The sequence below is a fragment of the Brassica oleracea genome, chromosome C4 (assembly GCF_000695525.1).
Source record: "Brassica oleracea var. oleracea cultivar TO1000 chromosome C4, BOL, whole genome shotgun sequence".
Taxonomy (NCBI): Eukaryota; Viridiplantae; Streptophyta; class Magnoliopsida; order Brassicales; family Brassicaceae; genus Brassica; species Brassica oleracea.
Genome location: NC_027751.1, coordinates 7,889,569 through 7,901,859, shown reverse-complemented (window position 1 = coordinate 7,901,859; position 12,291 = coordinate 7,889,569). Strand labels below are relative to the sequence as shown.

The window sequence follows — 12,291 nt, the reverse complement described above, 5'->3', positions numbered from 1 at the left end:
ATCAATTATTAGATACCTAGAACCACAGACTGGTGACGTCTTTACAGCACGTTTTGCTGATTGTCATTTTGACGAAAATGTATTCCCAGTTCTAGGGGGAGAAAACAAAAATGTTGGAAGTGATATAAAATGGAGTGTACCATCATTGTTATATCTTGATCCTCCTACTAAAGAGTCAGAACTAGAAGTTCGACGAATTATGCATTTACAGAGTATAGCTAACCAGCTACCTGATGCATTTGTAGATACCAAGACGGTAACTAAATCTCATATACCAGCTGCAAATGCTCCTGCTCGTATCAAAATGCCAAATGAACAAGAAAAGGAGGATGACACACGAGAGCCAAAAACACGCCTGAAGCGTGGTAGACCTGTTGGTTCTAAGGATAAGAATCCTAGGAAACAGAAGAAAGCTGAAATATATGATGCACCCAAAATAGCAGAAAATATTTTGGAGGAAATAAATGATAAGGATTCTGATGAATCAGAGCATCATGAATCAGAGCATCATGAATCGAAAGATAATCATGAGATTTCTATTAATTACATCCATAATAAAAGGATATGGAATAGAAATGAACAAAATGACCTTGATGATGCTTTCTCATATATTGTGTCAAGTGAAATAAATGAAGAAATCGATGATCCAGAACCAAAATCTGTCTATGAATGTCAAAAGAGACATGATTGGGAACAATGGAAAAATGCAATACAAGCTGAACTTGATTCGCTTAATAAACGAGAAGTATTTGGATCTATTGTGCTCACACCTGCAGATGTGAGACCAGTTGGGTACAAATGGGTTTTCGTTCGAAAGCGAAATGAGAAAAATGAGATTACGAGATACAAAGCTCGTCTAGTGGCTCAAGGTTTTTCTCAAAGACCTGGAATCGATTATGAAGAAACGTATTCTCCAGTTATGGATGCCATTACATTTAGATTCCTGATGAGTCTAGCCGCTGATAAAAATCTTGAGATGCGTCTCATGGATGTTGTTACAGCTTATCTATATGGATCATTAGATACTGATATCTACATGAAAGTTCCTGATGGATTTAAAATGCCAGAAGCATTAAGTTCCAAACCTAAAGAGTTATGTGCAATAAAATTGCAAAGATCATTATATGGGTTAAAACAATCTGGACGTATGTGGTACAATCGTCTCAGTGAACATTTAACAAAAGAAGGATATGTGAATGATCCTATATGCCCATGTGTTTTCATCAAGAAAACAACATCCGGATTTGTGATAATCGCGGTATATGTTGATGATCTAAATATTATTGGAACTCAAAAAGAAATACAAAAGGCATCAGACTATCTCAAAGGAGAATTTGAGATGAAAGATCTTGGACAGACACAGTATTGTCTTGGCCTACAAATAGAACATTCACAAAATGGTATATTTGTGCATCAATCCACATACACTAAAAGAGTGTTGAAACGATTTAACATGGATAAATCAACTCCTCTTAGCACCCCGATGGTCGTTAGATCACTTAACATTGAAAGTGATCCATTTCGACCACCTGAGGAAAAAGAAGAGATACTTGGTCCGGAAGTACCATATCTAAGTGCAATTGGAGCGTTGATGTACCTTGCAAATTGTACACGGCCTGATATATCATTCGCTGTTAATCTTCTAGCAAGATTTAGCTCATCTCCAACATGAAGACATTGGAATGGAATTAAACATGTCTTTCGTTACCTACAAGGGACTATTGATTTAGGCTTATTTTACCCTAAAGATTCAAATGGTCAAATGGTTGGTTTTGCAGATGCAGGATATCTTTCAGATCCACACAAAGCCCGATCGCAAACAGGATATGTTTTTACGATCGGAGGCACTGCTATATCTTGGCGTTCTCAGAAACAAACGCTTGTGGCTACCTCTTCAAATCATGCTGAGATCATCGCACTCCATGAAGCAAGTAAAGAATGTGTATGGCTAAGATCAATAAGCCAACACATTTGTTCAAGTAGTGGGATTGACAAAAGTACGGGGCCAACTATTCTATATGAAGACAATGCAGCATGTGTTGCTCAAACGAAGGAATGATATATCAAAACCGATAAAACAAAGCATATTCATCCAAAGTTCTTCTCATACACTCAAGAGCTCGAGAAGAAGAAAGAGATTGAAGTAAGATATGTCCGATCATGCGACAATGCAGCCGACCTCTTCACAAAATCACTCCCTACTTCGGTATTCAGAAAACATGTCCATAACATTGGAATGCGTCATCAGAAGGATCTATGACTGCTCAATCGAGGGGGAGCTTACGTAGTTGTACTCTTTTTACCTAACTATGGTTTTTCCCATTGGGTTTTCCTAGAAAGGTTTTTAACGAGGCAACAAAGACGTTAAGCGAGAGCGGAGAGTGACACCGGTCCCCAAGGAGAGTGTTACGAAACTTAATACAAGATGGATGATCAAGGGGGAGTGTTATAAGATAAACTTTGAAATGATCCTCCACTCCTTTACCAACTCAAGCACTATGATCATCTACTCATCAAGCACTATGATCATCTACTCATCAAGCACTATGATCATCTACTCATCAAGCACTATGATCATCTACTCATCAAGCACTATGATCATCTACTCATCAAGCACTATGATCATCTACTCATCAAGCACTATGATCATCTACTCATCAAGCACTATGATCATCTACTCATCAAGCACTATGATCATCTACTCATCAAGCACTATGATCATCTACTCATCAAGCACTATGATCATCTACTCATCAAGCACTATGATCATCTACTCATCAAGCACTATGATCATCTACTCATCAAGCACTATGATCATCTACTCATCAAGCACTATGATCATCTACTCATCAAGCACTATGATCATCTACTCATCAAGCACTATGATCATCTACTCATCAAGCACTATGATCATCTACTCATCAAGCACTATGATCACCCACTCATTTACCAAATCAAGCACCATCTTTGATATTTTATGTATTGTTGCTCACTATAAATACCATCACTCATCTCACTCTTTTGTACACCATTACATCTTCTTCTTCTTCCTTATAATAAACTATCTCCCTCATATTAGTGTTATTTGCTTTCTACGGGTATTAAATTCTACTCTTATTTTAATTTCTCGATACTATAAATTATAAGTTATTTCATAACATAACTTATTATATATATTTGCTAATTTTATAGTGAACTTGCTAAGTTGTATAGGAATGAATAGGATAGTGCGTTGGTAGACTCAAATGCATATGATGCGTGAAAGTCTAAAACTATCCAAGGTTGTACAATGTTAATTAGTTTGGGAAATAAGCATTTTTGTTCACAGAGGATATGCTGAGCTTTCACTTTTTTGCCAAATATGTGAACTCCATTAAAATGGGAAGAGTTTGTATATTTACAATAGGTTAATTAGTCTACCTTGGAAAAAAGAATAAAAACAAGGTAGAACATATAAATTATGAGAACAGAGTATCAGTAACTGATGAGCTTTCAATTACAGTGCAATTTTTCTGATTTCGCGTAAAATTTTGTAAAAGCACCTTAAAAAATGTAGTAAATAGTTGATATACCAACAATTAGGGGTGGACACTTTACCCGATATCCGAAGTGGCACCCGAACCCGATCCGAAAAACCCGAACCGAAATCCGAACCGAAGTAGCTGAATATCCGAACGGGTATTAAATTAGGAGAGATTGGATTGGATATCCGAACCCGAACGGGTAATATCCGAACCCGAATGGATATCAGAAAATAACCGAACATATGTATAATTAACCTTATATTTCTAGTTTACATCTCCCATTTTATATAGAATATTTATATTGATATTACACATATCTTAAGTTCATAAGATATACATACAATTATGGAGAAAATGATTTGCTATTCATTTAAAATGCATGTCAAGCTTTTTATTTTAAGAATTAACAAAAACTTACATAAATTTTTTTAAAAAAATAACCAAATTAATGTCTTTTTAGTTTCAAAATGTTATGTCGAAATCTAATCTATTAAAAATTAAAAAAAAAAATTAGTTAAATGAAAGTTATATTTTTAAATACAAGAAATTTGAGAAATGAAAATTTAATTTTGTTTTTTTCAAAATCTAAATATCCGAACCCGATCCGAAATAACCGAACCCGAACTAAAAATATCCGAACCCGACCCGAAGTACAGAAATACCTGAACGGGTTCTACACTTCTATACCGAAATACCCGACTCGAACCCGAACGGATACCCGAATGCCCACCCCTACCAACAATAATGCACATCAATAATGAAGTGGGGTTTTTTTGTGAACTTAAACGTTGGGTATATTAATATTTGTAATTTGATTCGTTTTTTATTTGTTTTGTTTCGTGAAGTTATGGATATTTATATTTTTCTGTCCGAATCGAAACAAAGAACTAAATGAATCAAAATTTACGGTCATTTTGTTTAGTCCTAGTTTTTACGATGGTAGTTATGTGAGTATCGTAAATGAATGGTGTGATATAAAGTCATGGTAATGGACCCATTCTTTCTTTATCATGCTTCAGTATCATTATCGTTATCATCGATTTTCTTCAATTCGTTATCATCTTCTTTCTTCCTCTCTTTCTCAATAATTTAGGTTTTCAGCAGAAGGAGACGTTTCCTCGTTTTGGTGCTGTTTAGTTCTTCCGACACACTTCACTTTTTCGTATTTCAATTTATGTACATTTAAATTATTAATATATTACTGATTTATAACATTACTTAATGTACGGCGGGTGACTAAGATTAATAAAAATAGTTTGAGAACGAAGAGAGATGGAATCGAAAAACTGAACTATATAGAAGTAAGAGAATATTATTTTTCTTGTTGATTTTCTGTTTATTAGATATATATATTTCTTCTTCTTGAATCATATTGTTGTTACATAGGTACTACGCAACAAAATCAAATGCTAGGATTTTTACAAATAATAAATTCATTACTAGAATATCAAAGTGTTGACGCGTTCTTATATTATCATCAATGAAACAAATTAGTTATCTGTTTATCTGATTAAAAATATTTTGGTAAAAGTTAGTAGTATCTTAGCTAATTTGCTAAAGAAAATTAGGATATGAACATGGTACACTACAAGAAAACGCATAAATAACGAAGACGGTTTTCGTAGTTAATTCGTCGTAAAACATGGTTTACGACGAAATAACTACGAAACCTGTTTCCTCGTTAATCGTTCGTCGTAACGTATATTTTTTCGCTAATTCGTCGTAAACTTACGAGGAAATAATTCATCGTAAAGTGGTATCAGTAGATTCGTCCTAAAAGACACGTAAACACTTTTCTCGTAAAATACACGTAAACAGTTTCCTCGTAAACTACACGTAATATATTTCCTCGTAAAGTACACGTAAAGTATTTCCTCGTAAAGTGCACATAAACATTTTCTCGTAAAGTGGACGCTAAATTTTTCCGTTGTTTACACGTAATGTTTACGAGGAATCTCCAAGCCTTTCGTAGTAAATTCCTCGGTAATATTTATTCAGTTTACTCGTTAAGTTGACGTAATTTAGCTACGAATTTTGTTCGATTCTTTATTTTTCACAAAAAAATATAATGAAATAAAAATATTTTTAAATTGTTTCAAAAATATTAAAAACATAAATAATAAATCCATTCAAAAATATTTTATAAATATTTAAGTTTAGAATTTAATATAATACAATAAAAGGATGAAAAAAAAACTAAGGGTTGTTGTTGTTGTTATGCATTTCCTCGAAGATGTCTTGACTCCTCCTCTGTACTTCTTCCTCATCTTTTTGTGTGCGGGATGGCACTGGAACGGGATTATTAATTAACATTTAAAAATCATCTTCCTATATTATCAACAAATTCCATAAACCTATCTACAAATTATTCCCGACACTAACCACCTAATCAACACTAATTTCCCTAAACTAACCACCTAAGCTAAATTAGAGAGAAAGTTGAGAGGAATACATTGCCACGAGAAGGAGAGGAAATGACTACGAAATGAGAAAATGATTCGGTTCGGGTATATATACAGACTTACATTTCGTCGTAAAATCCTCGTAACTCTACGACAAATTAGCGAGGCCCGCGTTTTATTTTAAGACGAATTAGCAAGGTCCGTGTTTTTGTTTACGACGATTTTACGACGAAAAGTTTTTCTTTTTTAATTTTTGTCTTAAAGCGCACGTAAATTTGCGAGGAATTAGCAAGGTCCGTGTTTTTTTAACGACGAATTAGCAAGGCCCGTATTTTAATTTACGACGATTTTATAACGAAAAGTGTTTCAATTTACAAAAAAAAAACCTGGAGGAAGGCACCAGCACCATAACAGTCTTATCAATCCGAAATAGCATTTGAAACTGATCAGAACTGTCCTAGTGACAGTGCACGCCCTTCAGGTTTTTTCAAACTATTGTTTAGTTTTTTTTTTTGTGAAAGTTTAGAATGGGAGGGATGTGCTTATTTATAGAAGTATTTGTACTCGTAAAGTCCTCGTAAATTAACGAGGAAATAACAAGGCCCGTGTTTTTGTTGCGAGGAAATAACAAGGCCCGTGTTTTCAATTTCGTCGCAAAATTGTCTTAATATTACGAGGAATTAGCAAGGCCCGTATTTTTTTACGATGAATTAGAAAATCCCGTGTTTTAATTTACGACGATTTTACGACAAAAAGTGTTTCAATTTACAAAAAAAAACTGAAGGAAGACACGGGCACTAGAACAGTACTTATCAATTCCAAATAGCATTTGAAACTGATCATAAATGTTCTAGTGACCGTGCACTGTCTTCAGTTTTTTTAAAACTGTGGATTAGTTTTTTTTGGGTGCAAGTTTAGAATGGGAGGGGTGTGCTTATTTATAGAAATAGTTGTAATCGTAAAATCCTCCTTATTTAACGAGAAAATAACAAGGCCTGTGTTTTCATTTTCGTCATAAAATCGTCGTAAATTTACGAGGAAATAACAAGGCCCGTGTTTTCATTTTCTTCGTAAAAGCGTCGTAAATTAACGAGGAAATAACAAGGTCCGTGTTTTTATTTACGAGGAAATAACAAGGCCCGTGTTTTTTTTTACGAGGATTTTACGAGGATGGTATGCAAATCTCTATCACTCGAAACCCCAAACCCCAAGTTCCTTAACTTCATCTAACACTTAATCTCTTCTTTCTAAACCCCAAACCCCCAATTGAGTTATACAAAATCAAATTATATAATTTAATTTTCATGATTAAACAAACTAAACACATGCATTAACTCTAAAAATAAATCATATTTAAGAAAATTACATCATCACTCGGATACATCATTGACATTCTCGTCATCACTAGAAACATCATCATTTTCATTAAACTCATCTTCAACAACTTCGTCCGTCGTATCGTCGGAAAGATCTTCGTACTCAAGATTATGTGGATTAATATGAAGGATGTCATCAGTTTGTTGTTCAGGTTCCTCGACTTCATTGATGTGTTTTTCTTGCAATGGTTGTTCTTCTCCACTGATTATTCGTCCACGAGGTGTAAATTTGACAACGGCAAACCAATTGATTCCTGATTCTCTCATCCGAGGGTATGGAAGGAAGCTGACTTGGTATGCTTGCGAAGCTAATATGAAAGGCTCGAATTTTTTGTACCTTCGTTCACCATTGACATCAACTACACCGAATTTGTTAAATCGAACACCTCGGTTGATGACGGGGTCAAACCAGTCACATTTGAAGAGGACACATTTCAGCTTCAATAACCCTGGGAATTCCACTTCAATAATCTCCTGCAAGATCCCGTAGAAATCTGTTTCGCCTTTCACACATATTCCATAATTGCTTATCGCCTGATGTCTACCATACTCATATGTATGAAAAGTAAAGCCTCGTGTGAAATACATCAGTGATGTGGTGACCTTTGCAATTGGACCTTGAATTAATTCATGAAACCATGTGGGGTAATCTGGATCGTTATAATAAACCTACAAAAATAAAGAGAACATTAAAATTAATTAATCATAAATTTCGACGCGAAGTAGACGTAAAATATTTCGTCGTAAATTCCTCGTTATATTTACGTCTACTTTACGACGAAATCTTGTTTCCTCGTAAAAACCACGTTAAATTGCGTCGGTTTTACGACTGAACTTTATTGTCGTTATTTTTCGACGAAATTACGTTGATTTGTTTTGTCCTCGTAAAGTTCTCGTAAATAAGACGTACATTTATGAGGACTTATTTTCCTCGTTACATTTCGTCGCTAATTTTGTGTTTTCTTGTAGTCGTAGTGAAAACCTTACAAAATTAATTTGGTCTCACTCTTAATAAAATCACAACATGTTCAAATTTTAGTTTCCACCTACGGTACAGTCTGAATTTAATATTTCTTTCGTTTCCTAATGTATGATGTTTTGAGAAGTTTTTGATGTTTCAATATGTAAGATGTTTTCATATTTTAAGTAATTAATTTTATTAAAAACTGTGTAGCTAATAGTATTTTGTTCTTTATTTTGTAATTGGTTAGATAGCTTTTCATTTATGCTTTAAATGATATTTTTAAAATAATTCTTTTTTTAATTTTTGTGCATATACCTAAAATATGGGAGTAGATTATAAAAGTCTGCAAATATAGTAATTTCAAGAATACTTTATGTTCAGGATTGTAGTTATCCCACTATATAATAGGGACTAATTTTGGATGTTATAAAGGATGCCACATAGGCAAAATATTCTCAGACATTCATTCTGCCACGTCACTGGCAACCCAGACCAACAAATCGTAATTGCAGCCCAGCCCATTAACCGTTTTCGCTTACGAAATTGCTGTATCAGTCACTTTGCTGTTGGGCCAGATAAAAAAATAATAATAACAGGCGGTGAAAATGGGAATGGAACACGCATGGGAAGCAAAAGATCTGGCCGTTGAATATTATGGAAGGAGGCCTGTGTCCGTCCATCATGAGGTTCTCTGACCGAAATCATCACTCTTCCGTACAACTCACGTTAATTATTTACCCTCTTATTAAAAAAAAGTAATTTTCTTTTGCAAAAAAGAACATGGAGTAATAAACATCTTCAAAATAAATTATATGAACGTTTATGCACCTTCAAAAAGTATACGAGTTTTCTTAACATTCTCAAGCTTTATAAAGTTTGTTCCTCATATTTTATATATGTCGAATATTTAAGTCAGGAGAAAACATAATTTCTGGGAGAGTGAGAAAAGAAGAGTGCAAAGCGGAGTTTATATATTTCAGTATTTAATATTACATGTACTTAAAACATGTGTGGCTGTTGGGCCAGAAAAAAAAATATCTCCCAGCCCATCCCATAACCCGTTATCGCCGTATTGGTAAAACGACGACTTGAGCTTTGTGATCCTCTCAGCAACCCTAAACGCCGTCTTCCCCATTTCTCTTTTTCGCATGGCGATTCTCTTCGTCTCCCACAAATCTCCCCGCAAAACGCCTCCGATGAAAAGGCTTGAACTTCAATGTTCTCCCTTAAAGCCTCCATTCAAGATCCCTACGGCCCTTCCACATCCCCCCTTCGCCTTATATCTATCTTCCCATTTATACCCTTATCTCTCTTACCTCAGATCATACCTTCCAATCTCCTGCCTCAGATCGTTAGCTCTATACCCTAATCATGTCGAAAAAGATCGCAATCCACACCGGCGAATCTTCTCCTCCCCTCCTCTTCCGACAAGTTTCACCCGGACCCAGCGATTCCACCCTGCAGTTTCGGCTTCTTCATTTCTGGGATGCTCGCAAGAATGTCAAAGGAGGACCAGAGATCCTTCTTGGGATCGAGATGCTGATGATCGATACGGAGGTATGTCTTCATTTTTAGTTAGATTGGCGTCCATTAGGTTGAGATGTTAGCGTATGATTGATAAAAATAAAAACTTGATCTATTTTTGGGAAATTTTTTTATTGATTCGTTTGATGTTTCCGTATGTGGGAAAACAAAAACTTGGTTGTTAAGATAAAAAAGTTGATTGATTCGTAAGAAACTTGATTGATTAAAATTAAAAACTTGATCTCTTTTTGGAAAAAACCTTGATTGATTCGCTTTATGTTAGCGTATGTTGGTAAACAAAAACTGGAATGATTAAAATAACAACTTGATTGATACGTAAAAAACTTGATTGATTAAATAAAAACTTGATTTTTTTTTGTGAGAAAAAAAATGATTGATCCGTTTGAATTATATTACCGTATCTTCGATTCATTAGTGGGATTTGTTACTGTTGCTATAAACGCTTATAATTTTAATCATTCTGAAAACACTTGATTTAGCTTATCTTTGATTGGTTTTCCACTTTCATTATTCACTTGAGAATTGTTTGATAGAGATCAGATTATTATAGAACATGGGTTCGTGTAATACCATACATGTAAAGTTTGTTTTTGTTCTCGCTTATAATATTAATCACTCTGGAAAAAAATGATTGATTAGTTTAAATTGGAGATTTTCTCTGTTGCTTTAGACGCTTATAATCTTAATAATTCTGAAAAAATACTATAAGTGTCATACACATAACAACTTATCTTTGAGTGGTTTTCCTCTTTTATTATTCACTTGGGAGTGAACGCTTTCAACTGACTTAATATGGTATCTATGTTCTGTAGGGTACTTTGGCTCAGGGGTTCATCGGTCAGAACCGTCACAACCAGTACGAGAAGGAGCTCCATCGTGGGAGCATCTACACGCTGACAAACTGCTATGCATCCAACAGCAAGGTGATGTACCATGTTGCTGATCAGAGGCTGGTAATTTGCATCTCACACGCTTCTGCCATGTCGAAGGATGAAGAAGACATTGATGGCATTTTGAGAGAGCGCTTCAGGGTCCGGTCGTTTTCTGAATTTGAAGCGAACTGCGATCTTAGAGGCGATCTTCACGGTACGGTTGAAACCTTTTCTTAACATGTTTAACCATTCCACTCTATTAACTTTGTATTGCGTGTAACTGTTTTTCGTAGATGTTGTTGGCCACCTTAAGCTGGTTGATGGCCAGGCTCTCCATCAGCGTCCGGTTTTGTGCACTAATGATGACTCAGCTTCTCGGAAAGTGATGGTCCATTTGCAGCTTAAAGAGTAAGCTATTGTAGTTCTACCAATATAAAAATTTCATTTTCTAATTTATGCTTCTTACCTAAATTAAACATCAAATCTTTGTTAACTGCAGCGGTCCAGTGATGAACGTCTTTTTATGGGACGAGGCCGCTGAAAGTTTCCGCCTCAAGTTTGACGGAAGTGCAGCCACTCCAACTGTTCTATTGGTCACAACGGTCAATCCTAAGAGGCTCGGTGGTAATCTCTCACACTCAAAATACGAATTCCTCATCACTCACACTCAGTTAGTTAAACCTACCACTAACTGTTTCTATATTGACAGGGAAATTGTGCCTAAGTTCAATGTCCTCTTCAAAAGTTTTTTTTGATGAAGAGGTTGACCCCAGCAAGGAATACTTGGCATGGTTAGTTTTTTATTTTTTAAGAAACAATCTATAGCTTAGACTATTAAGCGTTTAACACCTTTGATGATCGCCTGACTTGAAATTCTTTGCAAGGTTGGCCACGAACCCTTCTGTAACTTCTTTGGTGAACCCTGTTGAGGTGGTCAAAGCTGAGACTCTCACAATAGGTGAGATTGCCACCTTCATCAAGCGTCAGCCTGCTCAGGTAATCCCATTCCGTTATTACAATCAAACACTTTTCTCAATGGAGTTGCTGACAACCCTTAGAATGTGATTACAGGTTGTCTACTTTGACTGCATTGCCACAATTGATGATGTCAAGCTTGGCACTGAGTGGTATTACATTGCTTGCAAGGTTTGCCAGACCAAGTTAAACCGTGGGCCTACGACGTTGCTTTGTCCAAAATGCGGGAATGAAAATGCTACTGCAGTAGCCAAGTAAGTTTCTCCTCTCAAATATGTTTTCAAGCGACAATGTGTATACTAATCATTTGGTTTTAACCAGCTATCGGGTGGAGCTGTCTGTCTATGATAATGATGAGCAGTGCACGTTCATCATTCTCGGTGATGCTGGGAAAGATCTCACAGGCAGGAAAGCAACAGAGTTGATCGATGCTTATGTTCAGGTAATGGTTATTTTGATTATAAATGAAAATTTCTATAATCTTCACACTTATGTTAATCATAGCGTCTACGAAGTTGATGAATGTGTTTTGTTATATTAGGAAAATGGTGGAGATGCGGCTGAGATTGAAGTTCCATTGCCACAGTGTTTCATTGATGCAATAGGCCAGACAAAGAAATTCAGGATCAAGGT

General features: G+C 35.4%; 1 protein-coding gene across 1 annotated transcript; it reads left to right on the top strand.

Moving 5' to 3' along the window:
• The first annotated feature begins 9,401 nt into the window (after window positions 1-9,401).
• Window positions 9,402-12,284, top strand: LOC106338009. The gene is made up of 6 exons (XM_013777086.1): window positions 9,402-9,823; window positions 10,624-10,897; window positions 10,977-11,091; window positions 11,183-11,343; window positions 12,056-12,100; window positions 12,200-12,284. Exons 1-6 carry the CDS (start codon window positions 9,638-9,640, stop codon window positions 12,220-12,222), a joined length of 804 nt encoding a protein of 267 aa, XP_013632540.1. The 5' UTR covers window positions 9,402-9,637; the 3' UTR covers window positions 12,223-12,284.
• Window positions 12,285-12,291: the final 7 nt, after the last annotated feature.